Source organism: Chionomys nivalis, chromosome 11 (genome assembly GCF_950005125.1).
Source record: "Chionomys nivalis chromosome 11, mChiNiv1.1, whole genome shotgun sequence".
Taxonomy (NCBI): Eukaryota; Metazoa; Chordata; class Mammalia; order Rodentia; family Cricetidae; genus Chionomys; species Chionomys nivalis.
The window spans coordinates 16904862-16928256 of record NC_080096.1 but is presented as its reverse complement, the minus strand read 5'-3'; the positions used below and the strand labels follow the sequence as shown (position 1 = coordinate 16928256).

General features: G+C 48.8%; 1 protein-coding gene across 2 annotated transcripts; it reads left to right on the top strand.

Annotated features, from left to right (window-relative positions):
* The first annotated feature begins 60 nt into the window (after positions 1–60).
* Positions 61–22950, top strand: Ifnlr1 (interferon lambda receptor 1). Of its 2 annotated transcripts, XM_057784549.1 has the most exons (7): positions 61–240; positions 4263–4386; positions 10955–11139; positions 14354–14496; positions 18170–18329; positions 19124–19254; positions 20236–22950. In XM_057784549.1, the coding sequence occupies exons 1-7, from the start codon at positions 183–185 to the stop codon at positions 21013–21015; spliced, it is 1581 nt and encodes a 526-aa protein (XP_057640532.1). In that variant the 5' UTR covers positions 61–182; the 3' UTR covers positions 21016–22950. The 2 variants fall into 2 exon arrangements, with proteins under 2 accessions (XP_057640532.1, XP_057640533.1); XM_057784550.1 differs by lacking the exon at positions 61–240 and having other exon boundaries at positions 4271–4346.
* The last annotated feature ends 445 nt before the right edge of the window (positions 22951–23395 follow it).

Genomic DNA, 23395 nt, shown 5'->3' with positions numbered 1-23395 from the left:
CACCCACGGCGAGGACTTCAGGCCGGCGAGGCGGGGCGGCCCCAGGTGCGTCCCCGCCACAGGCACCGCCCGAGGCTCCGCCTCCCTGGGCCGCCGCCTTAGTCACCTGCCGCCCTGGGCCCGGTGGCCGGCGGCGGGCCGCGGGCTGAGGGCGGTGGGCCGCGGGGACCCCCGCGACCGAGATGTGGTGTGTCAGCCGGTGGGCGCCCCTGTTCTTCTGCCTGCTGCAGAGCGTCCCAGGTAAGCACGGGCCACCCACCCGAGGTCCCTAGCTGGGATGTGGGTGCTGGGCCACCCCGGGACCTCAGGGACCTTATGTTCGCGCCGCGGGTTTGCTTGGTTCCAAAATGAAACAATCCTGAGCTTGAGCGGCCTTTCCGGGAAGAAAGGAGCTGGGTTTCGGGAGGCCAAGACGGGAGATATCTGAAAACGTTTACTGGATTTGTTCACCGAATCCCAGAGTGCGTACCTGATTGACCCTTATAAATAGGACGTGCGGGAGCTGCCCTCACCTTCCCCTGAATGCGGATCAAACGCCCCCCCCAGCCCTCCCCCCTGGGGGACCCTGCTGTGGATGGTCTGGTTCCTGCCATGAGACTTTTTTTTTTTTTTTGGATTTTTCGAGACAGGCTTTCTCTGTAGCTTTGGAGCCTGTCCTGGAACTAGCTCTGTAGACCAGGCTGGCCTCGAACTCACAGAGATCCGCCTGCCTCTGCCTCCCGAGTGCTGGAATTAAAGGCGTGCGCCACCACTGCCCGGCTGTGCCATGAGACTCTTTACAGGGCTTTTCCTTTTTCGATCTCTCTGCTGGTAAATAAGATGGCAGCGCACAAAATATCCGGGCCAGGACCCCAACTATCCACTGATCTCCCCAGATAACCCCCCTCGGTAGCCATGTGTGTACCTCAGAGTCTTAGACTCTCAATAGAAAGAACTGGAAGGGTTCTTAGACTAAGCAAACAATCCTAACAGTCCGTGTTATTTTTAGTTGCTTCTTTATGCTGGGCACTGTGTTCTTATTAAGGTTTGCAGTCCAGTTGGCCTATGAGGCAGATAGTCATCATTTTCAGGTGGGGGAAGTTGAGTCTCAGAGCACTTAAGAGGTTGCCTTAGATGTACCCCAGAGGGGGGGTGGGACACAGGACAGAGGAGTGAATTGAAGGGAGTCGAACTAGCCTGAGCCTTGGGTGCACCTGTGATCAGTGCTATTCATGTCCTGAACCCCCTCACAGCTATCCCCAACACAAACTTTCTCTCTGGGCTGCTGTCCTGCTCATGAATGACTTAAAACTAAAGCCATTAAAAAATAAGCCCATGCACAGACTGGCCTCCTGCGAGATGCCAGCACGGGTTAACGACAGTAGCTGTGTCTCAGTGATCCGACTGCAGGGCATTGGACAGGATAGAAATAGGCACCCACATCCGGTGAAATACCTGAGGTGAGGAGGCAGCTGAGGCTTGCGCTGAGCTGAGAGACATCAGGTAGAGCTGGGATTACCTTGTATGGGTCTCCGTGGTGACTCACCTGCCCGAATTCTCCCTGGGACCAGGAGCTCCCCCAGGGCAGGAGATGGAGCCGCTTTGCTTCTGTTTGCTCCCTGTCACACGTAGGAAGACTGAGTTAAAGTGATCAACAGATGTGACTGCGCATGCTTGCAATCCTAACACTCTAGGCTGCGTCAAGATTGCCACAGATTTGATCGAGCCAGGGATACAGGAGACACACTCATACGCATGTGCGCACACACAATGAACGTTAAAAGTGACCAACAGAAAAATACGACTGAGCCCAGGCTATAGTGGAGGAGGAAGTAAGCCCAGAGCACAGAGCTGAGTTGACTTGATCTACCTTGGAGTATCTGAGAGGGCCTTCGTTCCCCCACCTGTACTGTGAAGCTCCTGAAGCTCCTGAACAGAGTGCTCAGCTCAGCTCACTGGAAGCAACAACCTAATATGAGAGGGGCTGTTGCTGCTCTGTGGTCATCACCCTGTCTCCTCTTAGAGACGGCCAGGCAGGCTACCTGGGGGAAGTGACATTTGAATAGAATCTTTCAAAGAGTAGATGGTGAGCTCCAGGTAACTCAAGACCCCAAGGTTCAAAGACATCTAAACCATGGGACCTGCAGCTTTGGGAGACTTCAGCCTGGTAGCCAGGCCACCCGGATGATGAGGAATATGGACTTTATTCTAGGCAGGGCAAGGGCAGGAAGCCCTGACAATCAGCTGATGTTAATTAGCATAGCTACTTACCTGTGAAAGAGGAGACAGAGCTCAATAAAAGGTGGCCTGGGAACACGTCACAGAGAGATAGTGTTATCAAAGGAATGTGATAGAAGCCAAGGGGATGCCTGCATGTTGGGAACACCATGTGCAAAGGCTCAGAGCAGGAAACAAGCCAGCCTGCTCCTGGAAGAAGAGGGGGAAAAAAGGGGAGGTCATATTGGGGGGTCCGTTGGAGGTTCCAGTAAAGACTTTGGCATTTCCTTGGAGTAGAATAGATGGAAACCTTGAGAGGATTAAGCAGGAGGCAGACGTGGTGTAACTTTCATTTTAACCCTTGTGTGTGTGCGCGGAGGGTGGACGGAAGAGGACACGGATGATCTGAAGTGGGGATTCCAGCAGGAAGGAGTATCACCACCCCATCCATAGACACTGCAAGGAAGCTGGCTAGGGTGTTTCCAGTGTGGCTTTCTCCGTGAATTGGTTCCTTTACATGGTTGTGACCAAACACCTGATAGAAGAAGCCACTTAAAGGGGGAAGGGTGTGTTGGGACTCAGGGTTTCAGAGCGTCTACGGCCATCATGATGAGGAAGGCATGGCAGAGCAGCTCTAATATGTGGCCGTCAGAGCATGCGGTGAGGGTTGTTCATGTGGACCGAAATCAGAGAGAACGGACTGGAACGAGGGCTGGGCATATTGCTCAAAGGGCCGCCCCCACTCACCTATCCCACCAGGCAGCTTCCACCTCCTATAGGTGCTACAGCTTTCAAAATGGCACTAAGAGGTGGAGATCAAACGTTGAAAATATAAGCCTCTGGGAAGCATTTCTTGTTGAAACCAGAACACACAGGGCACTTCTTGTACCTGGCAGAGTGCCTAGGATCCCATTATCCAGGCAACAGCCAGGTGCCCCTCACAGAAGAAATCCGTTGATCCTGGCAAATCTCCTGTGGTGCCCACTTTAGACCCACCAGACCATCCCCTTGGCACTGAGCGCTGGCCCTGTGTTCTCTGTGGTGCCCTAGGGAGAGCCAAGACTAATTCTTCAATGAAAAGTGCAAACCCAGTATCTGCAGGCGGAAACAAGACCGAGGGTCCTGAGCGGGGAGGGTGTGATAAGGTGGGAGGGTTGTCCCCTCTGTCTGAAGCAGGAGTACAACAGATCTCGCAGACAGGGAAGCGGCTTATACACTGTATAAGGGAACTGTATAAGGTCTGGGGACCACCTTGCATTCGTGGGCAAATACCCGAGTGGTCCATTTAAATAAGCAAGCCCTGGGGGGTGCGGTGGTAGGGTGGAAAGGTTTGAGTAGGGTCAGCTCTGCCTGGGTCCCTTGGGATGACAATTCTATGCCTACCACTGAGGCAGCAAGTTTCACTGTATCCATCCTGCTCCATCAGCAGGCAGACCCACGAGGGGCCTTTTAAGATTATAGTAAGATCCATTCACCCAACACACGTGTATCATACGTGCACTGTGTCTCAGGGGCCATTCCAGACAGGCTCTGGGGCCACAGGGAGAACACAACAGAGACGATTTGGTGGGTAGTAGCGTCTAAGCCTGATGCCCTGAGTTTAGTCCTCAAGACCCATGGTAGGAGGGGAGAACCAACTCTCCAAATTTGTCCTCTGACCTCGACACATGTGACACGGCATGCACACACCCATACTCACACATACATGTCACACATGCACAAACACACGTACATGCATATACACATATACTAATAATAAATTAAAAGTTTTAAAAAGATAACATCAAAAACAATGCTTGCTGCAAGAATCTTGCGGTGTCCAGGAGGGGTAAGAGGCCATTCATTGGCTCCTGCCCCATGGCAACTAAGTGGAACCCACCCTTGAGTACCAGAGTACACAGGCAGCTCTCTTGACAGAGGGGACACTGAGGGCCGGGGAGAGGAAGGGTTGCAATGCAGCAGTTGGCAGATGCTGGCCCTTACGGGTGGCAAGGAACTGAACTCCTGTCGTACATGCCCAGCTTAGCCAAGAGCTCCGGGCTTCACGACCTCTTTCTCTCCCACAGGAAGGTTCCGGCTAGCCCCACCCAGAAACGTGACGCTGCTCTCCGAGAACTTCACTGTGTACCTGACGTGGCTTCCAGGGCTTGGTAACCCTCCGAACGTGACCTATTTCGTGACCTACCAAGGGTATAGGGGCACCTCTGTGCTGATGGGTGGGGAGGTGGAAGAGTGGGCGAGGGATGGAGGGGCTTCCCTGGGCTCTCTGCATTCCAGGTGTCAGCATTCGGAAGTTCTCTGGGTCTCTGGGAGATGGCACGTAGCAGGTTCTTAGAGAGGGGCTCTTGCAGGTCAGAGGTAGGGGAGATCATTGATAGGCTTGCTGGGTGGAGTCCAGCTTGGGTAGAGCTGTGAGGGTCGAGACACCAGGGGACGGAAACACGTGGGGTTTGTTTTACCCATGTTTCTGTTGCCATGTTAAACACCACAGCCAAGGCAACGTAGGGAAGAAGGAGTTTATTTCAGCTTAGTGTTCCAGAGGAGAAGTCCAGGATGGTGGAGGAGGCATGGTAGCGAGAGTAGGGCCTGAAAGATTACATCTCCTTTTGCTGCCTGGGGGACCAGCCTCCAGCAGCTCAGGGCTCAAAGGGAATCCACGGAGTCAGCTTACTATGACCTTTTTATCTGATGGGGTAAGGGAAAAGACGCTCACACTCTCTTGATGGTTTCCTTCTTTATTCTTCTATATTCCAATTCTTTATTTTTCCTCTGAAGCTTGTTTACCCCCATAAACTCTTTCAGGCAGTACAGAAATTACAATGTGGTTACCTCCCATTTCTGTTTTTCTAGTGAATGTCTGCAGTGAATATAAATAAGAAACATGTTTTTAATTTCCCTTACATGATTAAACGTATTACGTATTACAGATGAAAAGCAAATTATCCCCAAGAACCCACGTCCATTTATACCCAAGCAACTTGTTATAGATCAACAGAGTATAAGCAAGCAAGGTATTTTTCTCAGCTAGTTCTTTTACTGGCAGGCTGAGTTTCTATGGTTACAAAGAAAGAAGCAATCACTCTATTATTTACCTTGAAAGGTAATCTTATAAGGAATCTTCAAGGAATCATAATCTTAAACTTTCAGACGTGCAAAACAGCTCTACTTTAAATCTTCAGGGTGCGTACCCACTCATCAACGGATATTTTATATCAGGATATTGAGGACAGAAATAGGCACAAAGGATTAATCATCATTTTTGATCACTAATCAACCCTCCAAAGGAAAGTATGTCAGCTAGTAATAATTGGGCTGCTTTGTTTTTTGATCCCTTACCTCAAAGCTATTATCAAAACATCTTAATCTAACCTGAGGTCATCCTAAGGTTTTGCTTCAACTGTGATGCCTTCTGAAACCTGTGAATGCATCTTCCAACATCAAGATTGAAAGAATTTGAGCCAGCCTGGCTCCTGGGACTCAGCTGTTTTCCTTCATCATTAACCTGACTGCGATCTATGCAGTGCCCTAGCTTTATGACATTCCCTTATATTTATTTTCAATAACCAAAACTCTATTTAAACTAATATTTACTATTATCAATTAGACAGTACAATTTAGGAAGAAATCGTCTTCATAATAATCCACAGGTAAAAACGCCCGGTAGAACGGGATGTTTCCGTGAGATAAACACTACGTTACAGGCAGTGGGGATTTCTCCACACGCATGCGCAGGACCGATGCATCCTTTCACCCCGACACGTTCCACCTAGATTTGGTTCTTTGTGGGTTTTTGCTTAACTTCTCCTGTTGACCACGTTTCTTTCTTTTCTTCTACAATCTTATTTGTCATGGTCACGAGAGAGGAAGCTTTCAGAGAACCTTACTCCTTACTCAGTTTCCTTTATCCCGAAGTCTGTAGTACGGCCTCCTGTACTTAGACCAGCAGTGCTCAGGCTTCCTAATGCTTTCATACGGTAGTGGCGACCCCAACCCTATATTTTTGTTGCTACTCCCTAACTGTAATTTTGCTACTGTTATGAGTCATAATGTAAATACTTGTGTTTTCAATGGTCTTAGACCCACAGGTTGAAAACCCCCTGCCCTAGAATCTGCTAATTTTGTAGAACCGTGCTCATGCCTGTCACTGGTTCTGAGCTGATGTCTTTAGGTGATCAAAATCTCTAGTAATATCTGGTTCCAACTCCTTTTTTATTTCAGGAATTTTTTTTAGTCATTCATATTCTTTTCTCTTGCTTTAATTTTTTCTTCTTCAGGGACTCCTATCATTTCCATGTTTGATGATCTTTTGCTACCTTAGGTGTCTTCTTCTAGAACATTCTATTTGTTTATTTATGCATATATATTTTGTCTGTATACATCCCATTCCCCAAACAGAAAATGGGTTTGTGTAGTGTGTCCCCTTTTGTGCCTGGCTGGCTTTTCTTACCGCCATTCTGGAATTCTCCCGCGTGGTTACACACGCATCCTTCATTTCTCTTTTACCGCTGAGTAGTTTTCTAGTCTTGGCTGTACTTGTTCTTGTGTCTCCATTTCCCCTCACTGGATTTTTGGGTTGTTACCAGTTGGGGGGGGTGTCCATTTGCTATGGCCGTTGCGTACTATCGTCGGTACTCCCCAAACTCACGTTCTCCTCGGATCCCTTGTGTGTCAAGAGCCCCAAAGGTCTCACCTCTCTCTGGCATCACGATCAGTCCAAAGTTCTGCCTACACGGTATCTCAGTCAGGTGTGGGTGTGACCTGGAATGTGACTCACACTGAGGCAGTGGCCCTCAGAAACCAGATGCAGTCACTCGCTTCTAAAGTGAAGGGGTGGAGCTGGTGTGAGGTAAGCACGGCAGTTGGGGGGGTGGTCAGAAAGGTGACTCCAGTCATACCTGGTGAGGCAACCTCTGGTAAGGTTTCTTTTTTTTTTTCTTTGATTGTTTTAAAAAGATTTATTGCTGGGTGTGGTGACACATGCCTTTAATCCCAGCACTCAGGAGGCAGAGGCAGGTGGATCACTATGAATTTAAGGCCAGCCTGGTCTACACAGTTGGCTCCAAGATAACCAGGACTACGTAGTGAGAGTCTATCTCAAAAAACCAAACCAACACAAAGAGTGTGTGTGTGTGTATATATGTGTGTATACGTGTGTACATGTGCATATGTACATGTGGGTGCAGGTACTCACAGAGGCCGGAAGAGGGCATTGGATTCTCTGAAGATGGAGTCACAAATGATTGTGAGCTGTCTGATAGGGGAGCTGTTAGCTGAACTCAGGTCCTCTCGGAATTGCTGAGTCGTCTCTCCAGTCCACCCCATTTGTTTGATTCTTGAGACAAGGTTTTACTAGGTAGCTCAGGGTGGCCTCAAACTTGTGCTACCCCTCAAATACTAGAATTACAGGCATCTACCACCGTGCCCAACTTTGTTGGTATTTTTAGACAGGATCTCCCTATGTATCCCTGACTGGTTTAGAATTTGCGATGTAGCCCAGGCTAGCCTGGGACTCATGATCCTCCTGTCTCTGCCTCCTATGTGTTGTGATTACAGGTGTGCTCCACTGTGCCTGGTTTCCTTAAGACCCCAGAAACTATCCTTTTTAGCTCAGAGTTCTGGCCCTGGGACCACTAGAGTGGCAACTGTGAATTTTGAACCCAGCAGCCTGGAGGACTCTCCCCTTTTCCCTGTAAAGCAGCCCAGCAGCCCAATCCCTAAGAGAGTCGCGTCCCAGCAGTTGGGAAGACACCCTTGCCTTCACCCCACTGTGGATCCCTCAATTATCTTCATGGCCCGTCTTCCCTTGTCCCCTCTGGTCAGCTTACTCCATTTTCTCCCGTCTCTGTCCCCGTCAGTCAACGCTGGCAATGGTTCTGCTGGAGTAAATTCCACGTCTACTTCTGGTTTGTGCCGACGGAGCTTATCATAGCCATTAATTCCACCCGTGAATTCTTTTTAAAAAAAGATTTCTTGTGTAGGTGTTTTGGCTGCGTGTATGTAAGAACTTCAGTGTGGTGCCCTTGGAGGCCAGAAAATGACATTGTATCCCCTGGAACTGGAGTTGCAGATGGTTATGAGCTGCCATGTGGGTGCTGGGAACCTAACTCAGGTCCTCTGCAAGAGTAGCAAGTGCTCGTAACCACGGAGACATCTCTCCAGCCCCAAAATCCATGAATTCTTTATTAAAGGATCTCCCCACCACAATGTTGGTGTTCTCTCTAGAACATGTGTCTTGAAACAGGATTCGATGTAGCCCAACCTAGCCTTGAACACACTGAGTAGTGGAGGATGGCCTTGAACTCCCAATCCTCTGTTCTCTACTTCCCAAGTGCTGGGATTACAGTAACATAACAGTTTTCTTTCTGTCTGGGACCTCACCAGAATCACCCTCTGTGGCAGTTTGAGAAATGTCCCCCATAGGTTCAGGTCTTGAACATCTGGTCCCCCATTGGTGTCACTGTCCTCTAGCATCCTAACTCAGCTTCTCCATTCTCCCATGACTCATTCCTCAAACCCAGGAACATGCTTCACTTCCCACCGCTCTAACTCCACACTCAAGCTCTGAGCACATTTGACTGACTATGCCTCCCAAAGCATATCCTGGATCTACCTCTTATTACCTTCTCTGTCACCTGCTCTGCCGCGGCTGCAGCCCCTGACGCTGCTCTGAGGCGTCTTTGAGAAGGCGTTTTAATGTATGGCTGTTATGTGCTTATGCACATGTGTGCATGTCACAGTGCATGTGTAGGGGTCAGAGGACAACTCTGGAATCGTGTGGGTACGGGTGCGTACTCATACACATGCTGCTACATATGTGCACTGGGTTTTGTTTCACATATTAATTTGTTTATTTGTTATTTGACTTTTGCTGGCTTGAAACTCTCTATGTAGACCAGGTTAGCCTCGAACTCACGGCCTGTGTGTCTGTGTGTTGGGATCAAGGGCATGCACCACCACACCTGGCCTCTACTTCCATCTTTACTTGAGTTCTAGGAATCAAACTCGGGTGGCCACTGCGGCATGGCAAGCACTTTTACCTGTGGGACTGTCTTGCCAGCTCCAACAGTGACCTTTTAAAAATATAAGTTAGATCACTTCAGCTGTTCACTGTGCTCTACCAAAATACCTTAGTCTGTGTGCGTTCAAGACAGTAACTATTTCTCATGTTTCTGGAGGCTGAGAAGTCTAAGATCAAGTCACTAGTGGACCTAGAGGCATCAGGAGAGGGATACTCCTGAGATCATGCCTTCTCCTGCATCCTTATATGGCAGAGATGCCAACTCTGTGTCCTCATGTGAAAAGAGACAGGGTGCCTAGAAAGCTGTCTGAAGCCACTGTAGAAGGTCATCCTTACTAGCCATATTGTCCTCATGATTTAATACCCAGAAGGCATCACTTCGGGATGTGAACTCCAGCATTCATTTGGAGGAACACAGGCCTTCAAACCACAGCAGACCTCATGTAAGCAGTCAGTGACTTCCCGTCGCATAGATAGATAGATAGATAGATAGATAGATAGATAGATAGATAGATAGATATAGATATATTCACACTCCTAACCAAAACCTGCAAGGCACCTGACCTGCCACCTCCCTGCCTCCCTTGCGTTTCTCTGGGTATGCCAAACTCCTTCCCACATGTCCCTGTGTGCTTGCCATTGCTGCAATGAACACCATGATCAAAAGCAACTTGAGAAGGAAAGGATTTATTTGGCTTCCATGTCCGGATCACAGTTGATCGCTGAGGGAAGTTGGGGCAGGAACTCAAAGCAGGACAGAACCTGGAGGCAAGAACCGAAGCAGAGACCATGGAGGAGTGCTGCTGACTGGCTTGCTCCTCACGTTTGCTCTGTCTGCTTTCTTATACAGCCCAGGACCACCCGCTCAAAAGCAGCACTGCCCACAGTAGGCTTTGAACTCCTACATCAATCATTGGTCAAGAAAATGCCCCACGGACTTGCCTACAGGCCAGTCTGATGGAGGCATTTCTCTCAATTCAAGTTCCCTCTTCCTGGATGATCCTACCTTGTAGAGCTGGCAAGGGCTACCCAGCACAGCATCTCAGGCCTTTGTTCTGCCTCTTGCTCTCTCACCCCGTCACCTGGTTTCTTCATCCTCCTCACTGGGGAGCACCATCTCCCTGACCTCTTCTCAGCTGCGCTTTGAAAGCAGTCACTCTGTTTTTCTCATTTTATCACTGCAATTTCTAGCTCCTGGATTTGCCTTGTGGGTGTGATGATTGTTCCCTGCTCCTCCCATCAGCTCTGAGAACCTTCCTGGGGCAGAACCTCATCTGCCATGCTTTGCTGAGTCACTGGTACCTGGGATAACGCCTGGGCATAAATCACCTTTTGATCTCCATGTTCTGAGTATGTGGCAGTCATATGAAGCCCTCTGACATTCACTCAGCACCCAACATGGTCCCTGACCTTCAGCCGGTGACCTACAGATGCCCTGCCCCGGGCAAATAGCACACGGAGAGTATCCACTGATTCGCGATAGCAGTTCCACCATTGCCTGGTGAGGTGGCCCTGCAAACGGGAAACTGGGACTGAGGGGTAGCGCCCTGTGGAAGGACCCAGAGATAGCCAAGGCAGGGACGGGATTCCCAGGCACACTTGCCTGCCGGTGGCTGCCCGGCTGAGCAGATGGACAGGCAGATGCACCAGTGGCATCGGGCTGAAGGGTGGGATCTATATTGGGTAGGTCCTCTAACCCAGAGGTGAGTCCACGGCCCACCCTCTTCTGTCTCCCCTCAGATACCCCAGCTCCGAGCCTTGGCGAAAAGTGGAGCAGTGCGCAGGCACCACGGCTCTGGTGTGTCCCCTGATGTGCCTGAAGAACCAGGATCTGTACAGAAAGTTCAGGGGACAAGTGCGGGCGGTGTCTGCGCGTGGCAGGTCCCCACGGGCGGTGTCCCCGTACCTGGAGTACTTTTTTCAAGGTGAGTCCCAAGGCTGAAGAAACACTCGCTGCTCTTGCAGAGAACAGTTTGGTTCCCAGTACCCACAACAGGCAGCTCACAAGAGACTATAACTCCAGTTCTAGGGGATTTGACGCCATCTTCTGGCCTCTGCCACATGCACACACACGTGTTGGGGGAGGCTGCTTGTTCATTCCCGGCTGCTTAGACCCAAAATTGTCACTCAGAAACTGTATTATTTGCAACACTGTTTAGTCAATAGCTTAAGCATATTGCTAGCTATGTCTTATATCTTTGGTTAATCCATTTCTATTATTTTATATTTTACCATGAGGCTCGTGGCCTACCAGCAAGGTTCCAGCTGGCAGCTTGCCTCTTTCCCCTCTGGCAGCTCCATGGAATTTTTGTGGTTTTTTTTTTTTTTTACTCCGCCTTCCTTCTGCCAACATTCAGTTTAGTTTTCCCACCTAGCTCTATTTCTGCTAAGCCACTGGCCAAAAAAGCTTTATTCATTAATCAATAAATGCAACACATATACAGAAGAACTTCCCACATCATTTCCCCTTTTCTGTTGAAATAAAAAGGAAGGTTTTAACTTTAACATAGTAAAATTACATATAACAAAACATGTATCAAACAAGAATTACAGTTACAATATTTATATCTACTTTATCTTTTGTCATAACTAAGGAAAACTATAATTATAACTATCTATTCTTCAACTCTATCAAAGACTCCAGAAGGATATAATCTTACCTAAGTTAACAGGAAGTGCATTGTAAGCAACTTCCAAAACTATAGAATTGATAGAGACATTTCGCTGCCTGGACAGTCACCCAAAGTTCTTCTGTACTGTTGGGGCATCCATCTTCAGCCCACAGGCCCATAGTATCCAGCAGACTTTTCCATGAAGCAGGAAATCTGAAGGTCTGTTCTGCCTTGTGATGGCCATGTCCATCAGTTGCTTTCCTCTGTGTCCTGCAGAATGTCTGACAGACTCTTTCATGAAGCAGGAACCCCAAAGGACTATCTTCTATGGGTCTTAAAGTTCAGTCAAGCAGTTTAGGCAAGAGCAGTTTCTTGCCCAAGTGGCTAACAAACTTTGTAAGGAGCCTCTTCAAAGCCCATCATCCTCTTGAAGCAGGAGCAGATATGTCTCATTGTCATGAAAGTCCTAAGTTCTTAAAACATTATAAAAGTCATATTCCATAGGTCTCTGAAAGGTTTGAAAATTATCTGTCTAACTGAACTATATCTCAAAAATCTAGAAAACCTAACTAACATAACTAAAAGCTTGACTATCACAGATGAGTCTCTATTAATCTATATTTCTTAATTATACATTACATTTTTAAATGGACTGCACAAACATAATACCTTAATCAAGAGCAGAAATGTGTGTGTATGTTAATATGTGTGAATATGTATTCATGTGTGTACATGTATGCATATGTGCATGTAGGGCATAGGGCAACCTCTTATGTCACAATTCATCAGGCACAATCCTTCCTTTGTTTTCCAGATAGTGACTGGAATAAGCCAAATAAGCCAGACTGGCTTCTCTGGGCCGGAGATCCAGGGAGCTCAACGGCCCCTCTGCTTCTCACTGTCCTCCTGTTTAGGCCTCACCTTAGAAGCCCAGGGCAAAATGAACTTCTGAGCTGATTCCAGTTGCCAGGCTGAGGTCCCTGACCCCTCACTGTTTACCAGCTAGGAGCCTCGCCAAACTGCTAAGATGCTTGCGTTTCTCCTCACACTCCCATCAGCCCCTTCTTCTAACTGGAAATGGCACAGCTGTGTCCCAGTCATAGCTGGCATCTCAGCACCTTTCCCTCTTCCCTGGCTTTTCTGTTGCCAACAGCAGAAAGGCTCTGGACCTATCTGCATGGCCCAATAATGAACTCACCACTTTATGGCTCTGAACCTTAACTGGAATTCCTTTTGCCACTCAACAACAATACAGCAGCTTGGCTGCACCCAGGGATCAGAGTGGAACATCTTTGGAGGGGCCTGCTTTCCTCTTGACCCCCAAATTCACATATTTTGCAAATGCAGAATTCATTCATCCCATTACAAGGTCCCCCAAAGTTGCCTATTATTACAACATCAACTCAGATTCCAAGATCTCCCAGGTAGTGTCTGAACCAGAGTGTCCGAGGATGGCTCCGATGCCATCTACTCAGTACAACTTATGGGCACAGGTCCTCTCCACCTGGAAAGGGTGAAGTCTGTGATCTCTGTTCCCTATAAAAGACGTGGGAGGAGAAGGTAGCACTAATAAACACAGAGGAAACAAGGGAAATGGGGGCATTGGTCCAAAGCAGTTTTAAAATCCAGCCAGGCAAACAAATGTCATTCAGGTTGACAGTCTGAGAAAATTCTCCTTGACTCCCAGAGACCTTTGAGCTCTGGCTTCCAAGGCAGGCTTCTTTCTTCACATGGGTCCCAAGTACGCGCACGTGCAACCAAGGAGTTTTGCCAGCCTCCATATTTCAGCAGAAATGACATCAACAGTTTTCTTTGATTTCATACATAAAAGACCAGATGACTGTGTTGCTGTAGATATAAGAATCTCGAGAATCTTGGATCTGCAGCTGCTTGATGAGTCACCCCTACGGGACATCTAATGTTATGCCTAGGCACAGTGTGCTGGGTTGCTTTCCCTGGACTAATCCATCTCTTTGGGACAGCAAGAGACAGCTAAGATTTGTGAAGTTACCATTTGGTGTTCATCGCCATCACCCCCCACCCCCATGACCACCCTTCCTCGCCCAGATTTGTCTAAAGTCAGAAGGATCCAGATGCCTATCCAGTACCTACCCACTACTAGTAGTGTATTCTGGCAAGTTATAGCTTCTAGGGTCTTGCTCTTTTAAAAAAAAAAAATTGAGTTGGTGAAGGCTGGGGAGAAAGCTCAGTCAAATGCTTCAGTGAGACCCAGGTTCAGTGAGAGACCCTGACTCAAATGGTAAGGTGGAGTTCAACAGAGGAAGACACACGTGAGCCTCTGGCCTCCACACTCACAGGTGTGCTCACACAAACACACACGCAGTGGGGCTGTGGCGCTTCCCTCCCAGGGTCAGTGAGGAGCAAGTAAAAGGGCTGTGAGGAGCTTGCAGCTTAGCAGATATTTGAAAAAATGCTAATGAGACTGCTCTCTGGGCAGGTAGACAGGAGAATAGAACCTGGGCCCCCAGAGGTTACTGACAGGTCCTATCTATTCTGTTTCTGACAGTGGGGCTGGCCCCGCCCACCCTTGTGCTCACCCGGATGGAGAAGATCCTATGGGTCAATGCCACCTACCAGCTGCCACCTTGTGTGCCTTCTCTGGACCTGAAGTATGACGTGGAATTCTGGAAGGAGGGCGAGGGACACAAGGTAGGAAACCCTGTGCTGTCCCAAGCGGGGTCCAACATTCCTCCATTACACCATAATAAAGTAGTCCCACACTTGCCCTGGATGGAGTATAATAAAGATTTCTTTATTTAGGGGTAAACTCACAGAAAAAGCAGTGATCAGCAATCATCTGTATGAGCGGGAAACTGGAACCAAATCCAGCAGCCAAAAAAGCCCCCCCCCCCGTGCTTTTACATATGCATATATAGTGTATGTGATCATGCCCAAAGTGGGCCAGTATCTTAAAGGCTATTGGCTGAAGGAGTTCCCACAGCACCTCCCCCTTTTGTCTAAATAAGAGTTCTAAACCTAATACAAATCTATATACAATAAGAACAAATATCAAGTATAAAAATTAGAATTACAACCAATATGAACAACATCAAGCAAGAAATGTATGCTAAATGTTTCAGTAGTTAATCCTATCCTAAGGTGTCTTAAGTCTTGTGTTAGAAATGGCTTGGCTAAGTCATGAGAGGAAAGTAACTATGACTATCTAGTCTTCAACCCCATCAAAGACCTGAGAAGGGAAATAATATTACTTGAGTAAACAGAAAGTGCAATCAAGGAGCTTCCAAAAGGAATAAGAAATTAATGTGCAAAACAATCCCACACCAGTTTGGATTCAAAAGGGGTATTTATTTTAGGGGAAACTTACAGAACACCGACAGCCAGGAAAGGAGTCTAATCGCTAGAGCAAGAGCCGGAACCAAGAGAGCACGATGAAGACCAGGCTGGCCTCAGACTCACAGAGATCTGCCTGCCTTTTATCCCATAGCATATTGCCTTGCCAACACAGAATTAATACAATCGCTGTTTTGCCTTCTTTTTCTCCTCTGTCTTTGGAAACTGATAAGCATTTTGTATTCAGGTCATATCTCCATTCTCACTAGTCACCCGCCCCTGCCTTGAACTGCACTGGGCAGCTAGGGCAGCGTCTAAACCTACAGTGATGAATGTCCCTTATCCCAAGTGGAGATGGGGGTCCCTCCAGGCCGTGGTGAGCTACATGGGAGTGACCCCAAGTAGCAGACTGCTTTTGAACCCCAATGGTCTGTACAAGGAAATTCAGCTGAGAAGAAACAAGGACGTAGAAAATGTCCACAGTGCTTGGACTTTCTTTTTTAAGATTTATTTATTTAGGGAGGATATCTGAGTTAGAGACCTGCCTGGTCTAGAGATCCAGTTCCAGGACAGCCAAGCACAAAAAATGAAGGACAAAAAGTCGTGAAGATGTAATTGAATGAGGTGGCCATGTTCCAGCTCCAGCAAGCTGCAGAATCTGGCAGCTTTGGCCACATGGTCCTGGCTTTAGATTTAAGGATGGAAAAAAATGGTTTATGGAATTTCCCTTTGTGCTTAAAGAAAGCTGCTGAGGCCAGGCACATGTCAGGGGTGTCTCTGAATAGAGGGAGGCCCAGAGAGGTCATTTTGTGAAGCTGTGAAGTTGAAGCCTGAGTTGCCTTGGAGAACCCAAGATATTAGAGATGCCGGAGCTGTGAGGATACCTGCCGAGGAGAGCTGCTAACAGGGAGTGGAACCAGGCAAAGAGAGAGATGATGTGCTGTAGTCAACAAAGCTGAAAGGCGTTGGAGATCTGCAGAGCATTTGACATCAGACATGGAGATGCAGAATTAGGAGTTTGCCCAGCTGGTTTTTGGTCATGCTTTAGCCCAGTATTTCCTCACTATGCTCCCCTCCCTGTGTTTGGAATGGTAACATGCCATTATATGTTGGAAGTATGTAATCTGCTTTTTTATTTTGATTTTTGTATGTGATTACAGTTAAGAGATTGCATGAATCTAGAAGGGACTTTGAACTTTGGATTTTAAAACATTGTTGAGACTGTGATAGACTATGGGGACTTTTGAAGTTGGACTAAATGTATTTTCATTATGATATTGTTACAAGCTCATGGGGGCCAGGGAGTGGAGTGTGGTGGTTTGAATGTAATTGGCCCCCATAATTTCATAGGGCATGGCACTGTTAGGAGGTGTGGCTTTATTGGAGTGGGTATGGCCTTGTTGGAGAAAGTGTGTCACTGTGGGGGTGGGCTCTGAAGTTTCCTATGCTCAGGACACCGCCCAGTGTTTCAGTTGCCTTCCCGAGGCCTGCATATCAAGAGAAAGTCAGCACCGCGTCTGCCCGCATGCTGCCATGCTTCCCACCGTGATAACAGACTGAACCTCTGAAACTGTAAGCGAGCCACCCCAATTAAATGTTTTCCTTGTAAGAGTTGCTGCGGTCATGGTATCTTCACAGCAATAGAACCCTAACGAAGGCAGTCATTAAAGTGATCAGTAGCTGTAGAAAAATACAGACCCTTCATCTGCAGTGAAGCCTTTTCCAGAGCAATGCCTGTGCGGCGCTCATAGACATGCTGCTGCTTCTGCAGAGCCCTGCAGGTCTGTAATCCAGCCGGCCTTTGAATCTGAGGGCTGCGCCGTCAGTGGGGGCTGTGGAGGAGTCTGCCCCAGCAGTCTTTCCCAGGCTGCTTTGCGGTACTGGTAGCAATTCTGCATGCTTTTGTCTGGAACCTTCAGCCTTTGTGAGGATCAGATGCCTCGGACATGGTGTGCACAAATCATCAAACCGCCACCGCAGACTGATCTGTTTGGAGTTATTCTCTGGGTTTGTGTCCTACAAACCCAGAGAATTTGACAAATTTTACCTTGTGTGATTTCCTGCAAAAAAGATATTCTCAGAAGTGCAATCCTATTTAATTGAGTGCTTTTTTCTGACACATGAACGTTTGTTTCATTGGGCACCAAAATCCTCTGCTCACACCTGAGAGCTCTCAGCAGTTAGGAAGACACCCCAGACCAGCTTCCAGCATCTCCTGGACACTTTGCTTCTGCTCCACTGAAGGACCCCCTGGGCAGTGTGGCCTGTCTGTCACCTGTGGTGGGAAGTGGGTGCCATTGCTGAAGATGTATCCCTGGAAATGACATTTCCAGAGGGAGTTCCAGCACTCACTCACACCGAGAAGCAACTGCAAAGGCATAGAAACCACATACCTGCCCATTTGGCGTCTCCTTACTCGGTTACCAGAAATCCTATACCTTTGCTGTTAGGAGACACAGAATGGACAGGGGTTTGAAATGAGAGCGGAGCACTTTCCTAATGTCAGGAGCGTAAACATTGTTTGGAAAATTTACAAAAATATTGGACCACATGAATACATTGTTGCGACCCTTTGTAGCCTTAGAGAGAGAGAGATGTCCAGGCTGATGAGAGACCGGAGAAACTGAGACTTCATTAATGTCTCTGTAGGAACCTTCTGCCTATGTGTTAATAAAGATGGGTTTAGAGCAACAGCATCCCTTTACCTGATCCACACTGTTCGCAAAAGAAAAATATTTATTTATGTGTACGGGTGTTCTGTCCACATACTCATTTGCATGCCAGAAGAGGGGTCCTGATCCTGTGGAACTACAGTTATAGACAGTAGAGAGCCACTACGTAGGTGTTGGGAATCGAACTCGAGATCTCTCGAAGAGCAACCAGTACTCTAACCACTGAGCCATCTCCCCAGCCCAGATGCTTGCACTGTAATGTAGGAAAGTTCCTGGGTCCCACTCTGTCTCACCCGGCCACCCCACCACATGGCCCCATCGGCTAGTGCATGCTCACCGTTGCTTGCTTCTCCAAACAGACCCTGTATCCTGCCAATTCATATGACCAACCTGTGAAGATCCCTCTCCCGAAAGGTGCTAACGGACGTCACTGCCTCAGCGCCAGGACCTACTATCCCCACACTGAGGTCAAGTACAGCCCTTTCTCTGAACCCAGCTGCACCTTTCTAGAAGACCCAGGTGAGTGCAAAATGGCACTGGCGTGGGGACCATAGCACGGATTCTAATTGGTATTAATAATAAAAACTCAGAGTCAGCTACCAGGGCGTGAAAGCTGAAGGATCAGAGAAGCAGAGTGTCAGCCATTAGAGTTCTTACCTCTACCAGTGCTCAGACCAAAAGGGTGATCCTGTCCTCAGACTGACTGTCTCAGACTGTACTGCTCCTCAGACTACACTGAGATCCTGTCTCCTCCCACGTTATATTCCTCTCTCCACCCAGCCATATCGCTCCTGCCTCCACCTCCCTAGTGCTGGGATTAAAGGCATGAGATCCCAAGTGCTGGGGTCTCCTTTGTGTGGGCTCTGTTTCTCTTTTAGGCAGATTCAATCTCATTTACTCAGGGTGGCCTTGAACTCACAGAGATCTGTCTGCCTCCCAAGTCCTGAGATTAAAGGTGTGTGCCACCACTGCCCGGCTTCTAGTGCCGTATCTCTGCATTCTGATCTTCAGGCAAGCTTTATTTGTTAAAACACAGACAAAATACCAATACACTGTACTTCCCTCTGGGACTTCGGAAGTCTCATCACAGAGTTATTGAAGTATAAACTGAGAGGTGCTCACTTATGGCCATTATAGCTATACCACACTGACTGTGTATCTCTGGGTAGTTTACATGACCTCTCTGAGCCTCGGCTTCCGCCAGAATGAGCTTATTCTCCTGAGGAGTTAGTAGGACGGTCACTGGAAGCACCTGGCACACCGGGGACTGGGACCATGGTTCCATCTGCAGTTTCTGTGTCCTCTCCCCCTAGGGGCCATCTGGGCTCTCCTGACACTGCTCTTAGGCTTCCCTCTACTGGTAGCAGCTGCTGCAGCAGGTGTGATCTGGAAGAAACTGGAAGGGGACCCCTGGTTTCAGTGGGTGAAGAGGCCTCAAGCACTGGTATGGCGTGTCTGGGGCATATAGAGGGCATGGAGGGGTGTGTGGAAGTGGGGTGTTGAGAATCTGAACAGGGGGGCCGAGTTTCCAATGCTTCACACAGAATAGCAAACTGGCCCAGACCGAAACATTGACTGGCTTGTCTCGGTGTCTAAATTCCCACCTCTGGAGGTGTAATCCAACAGCAAATCTGCCCATCAGGGAGCCGTGCCTAAGTCCCTTCCCGTGGAATCACGTCACCTCTGCCAGGGCTTTGTCGGGTGCAAAGAGAAACACCCAGCCCTGAGACCCAGGAGAGAGGGCCAGGAGTATGTGGGGTGGGAGAAAGCATGGATGGAGGCATCTTTTAAGGTTCTAAATGCTTAGTTTACAACTTGACCAAGGCTGAGCATCACCGGGCCAAGATTGGGGTGCTAGATCCTCTATCGGGATCCAGGAGCTAGCTGGGGGAAGGGAGAGCCCTGGAGAGGTCAGAGGAGAGCTGGACCAGGTGGAGCGAAGTCCTCAGGGAGTGACAAACTTTGAGGGCAGAACTCCCTATGTCCCCGTGTCACTGTGCCCCTGTGTCATAGCAGAGAGTAGTTTCAAAGACCTGGAGAGGTCACCTGCAGTGACTTCTGCTGCTCAGTGCTTTGACCTCGAGGCTCCCTATTCATGGCAATCAACAGGATCTCCCACACCATCACACTTCTGCTGATAGTTTCCCACACTGCCTGTAGCTCCCATAATAGCCCAGGTGCCCCCCGCATCAGTGGGGTAGCTCTGAGGGGCGTGTGTGCAAGGCTCCTCAGAACCATGAAAGCTTTTGCTAGAGAATGGTCCCTCCCTCACTGCGCTTGGCCCTGGTGTTTTCTGGGAATGCCTCCTAAAGGAATGACTTCCACTTTAACCCATCTGGACTATCACCAGGGGGCCCCAGATTCAGCCAGTCCTGTTTTCAAGAAGCCCAAATCACCTTCTCTCCCCCTTCTCTTCCTACATCAGGACTTTACTGAATACAGATACCCAACGGCAGCTTTTCTTCCCAGTGAACCTGAGTTCCTGGATGACCTGGTCCTCTGTCCCCAGAAAGAACTGACCATAAAGACCAGACCAATCCCTCCAGTCAGAGACCCAGGCACACTACAGGAAGGACCAGAAGATGACAGCACCGAGGATGAAGATGAGGACACAGATGACAGTGACAGCCTCCAACCCTATCTGGAACAGCCCCTCTTCATGAGGGAGAAGCTCCAGATGATGGGGCACTCGGAGGCAGATGAGTCTGGGGTAGACTCAGGAAGGAGCGAAGACACGTCAACCTGGGACTCTTCAGACAGGAGCTGGTCCAGCACGGTGAACTCCTCACTTAAGGACGATGCTGGATCTTCCAGCTGTTTGGACAAGAAGGAGCCAGACCAAGAGCCTGGTGGGGATGGGCACCAGGAGACACTTCCATGCCTGGCATTTTCTGAGGACTTGGGCACTGCAGAAGAGCTTCTAAAAGATGAACTCTTCAGGTGGAATATTTGGGATTCCTTATCCCCAAAGAGAGATCTGGTTCTTGGGGAGCCCCCAGTTTCTCTTCAGACACTGACTTTCTCCTTGGGCAGTCACCCTGAGGAAGAGGAGGGGGAGGAAGAAGAGGAGGAAGCGGAGGAGGAGGAAGAGGAAGATGGCTGGGAATCAGAACCCAAGGGCAGCATCACCAGCTGCTGGAACACTTCAAGCCTGCAGAGGACAGAGGTCAGGGATGAGATGCTGGGAGATTATATGGCCAGGTGACCTGGCCCTGGTGGCCCATCCAGCCTGGTATTGCTACCTCTACTGTACTTCCCAGAGACACCTCCAGGTCTCAAGTCATGTCCCTTCCTGGGATATTCAAGGTCCTGGCCACTTATTTGTGGATCACCCACAGGCTCTGTCATTTGGATTGAGCTGTAAGATATCACCATTTCCTGTGACCCACTGGCTGTAGGTGGCCCATGAGAGGGATGCAGCTGTGGGCAGAGACTCGCTGATGTCCAGTCTCCCCATTGTCCTGGGGAAGGCAGACCTTGTGGAACATCTTCCTTGGATGAAGTGAAACAGGTAAAGCCAGGTGGCTGTGGACCCCAAGGATAGACCCTAGATCATAAGTCATGTATAGCATTGCACACAACAGACCTCGGTTCAAATCCCAGCTCTGCCATTTACCAGTAGTAACCTGAGCAAGCCTCCTCAATCTCTGTGCCTCGGTTTCCTCTTCTGCAGCTGTCATGTGGGTATGGTGAGGATTCAGGAGTTTTCAGGTATGTGTAGCTGGGGCCACCTGTGTCACTTGTACCGTCTGAGCACCAGAGGCCTCCCTCTGTTCAGACTCCCCGGAGACCATAGGCATCTCTCACCAGAGGCCCCTAAGCCAAAAGTGACAAGAATAGCTACCCTCTAGGTCACCCCATCCTTCCTTGTCACCTTCATACCTTCTAGTCATGGGCTCCCTGAAACCAGAGCCCAGCCAACTTTACTTCCTTCTTGGACATAGGCCACCTTCCAGGGGCCAGATTTGTTGGGGCAGGGCAGAAACTGCATTCCTGACCTCATGTCCCTTTTGGGTGGCCTTGTGACATTTTTTTTTAACTGTTTGTGGTCATAATGAGGTCTTAGTGTCTGAGAAATCATTGTCTTTTGGGAACAGGTGACTGTCCTTTTTGGGGTGCCCTTTAACTAGTACCTTACTGCATGATGCCAAAAAGACCCCACGACCACGTTACCCGTGATGCTGTGTGGCTTTGAGGCTGGCATAAAGCCATAGCTTTACAGAACACATGTGAAGTCAACCCTTAAGGGCATCTGGGCCAGGGTTTCTCCAACTCATTCCCAACACCTCTAGGAGCCCAGGCTCTTTCCCTCCGATGCCTCACTGAGTCGATATAAACACAGTGGCCTTGCATAGAAGGTGTGCTGGGGGGTTCACAAAAAGTTCTCTACGCTCTGTCTTTGTAACTGTCTTGTTTCTAACAGAGGGCCTGGGGTACAACGTGGCAATCCTCTTTTTGAAGTTACCTGGCAAAACTGTCCTAACGATGTAATACAATGTAATACATGTAGTCCCAAGAGTTTCCAGTCGCACTGACAGGAGGCCTTTGCCACCACCTCTGGGACAGGGACATGCACACACACCACACCTACCTCCCTGGGGTTTCCCTGCAATGAAGCTTGGCCACATCACTGAGGCCAGAAGAAGAACAAATGAGCATGCTCTAGGAGGGCACAGCACAGGAGCAGCCTCGGGAAATGTCCCAACCAAGGCCACTGTCCCTTCTGAGACCCAGCTGAGCTGCTCCGTGGAGGTGCTGGCGGAAATCCTTCAAAGTGACTGTCGGTCCAGTGCTGTCCTCATCTTACGTGCTCGCTCTCTGATCTTCCACCTCATTGTTTCAAAGAACAATTTCCCTAAGCTTACTCTCTGGCCTAGCCTGAGCCTTTTAGTCATCCTAAATTCCAGTTCCTTTCAGCCATTAGGTCATTGACAAAAAGCCTGTGGGAAGCCCACAGAAAGGGCATGAGGATTCACATAGATGTTCAGAATGTGTGCTCAGCGTTTGACTTGCATAATAGCCTTGTCTATGCATGGCATCTGGGGACGGCAAGGTCGTCGAGGTCAAAGTGATTGCCTTGGGTCACAATGGTGTGTGGCATCAGCACACATATTTGTATTTCTGTCGAATTTTGCACTGTTTTATATCCTATTTAAAGAATGCTTTAATATCTGTTGGAATAATACCAAGACCCTTGAATAAAGACATCTATTTTTAGAGGAAAAGCTGTCATTGGTGCACACTAACACACACTTTGGGATGCTGTTCGGGATGCAGGGCGAGTCCCCGAAAGGAGACCCAGAGAAAGGAGTCTGGGGCGTACAGATTCTAGATAACTCCATAAGGAAGGGGAAATTGAGGCAGGGAGAAGGGCAGCCAGTTGAGGTACAAAATGAATCAAACAGGTCCCTGGGGATGAGGCCTCCACACCCCTGGGGAGCTTCTGATGTCAGTGCCTGGCCCGCCAGATTTGATCCTCGCCAAGGATGGGCGCTGGAGGACTCAGCCACTAAGTGGCGCTCTTGCTACATGGAGGTTGTGGAGGTTATGTGTTGTTTGGTTTGGAACCTAGAGTCTTCCAGATG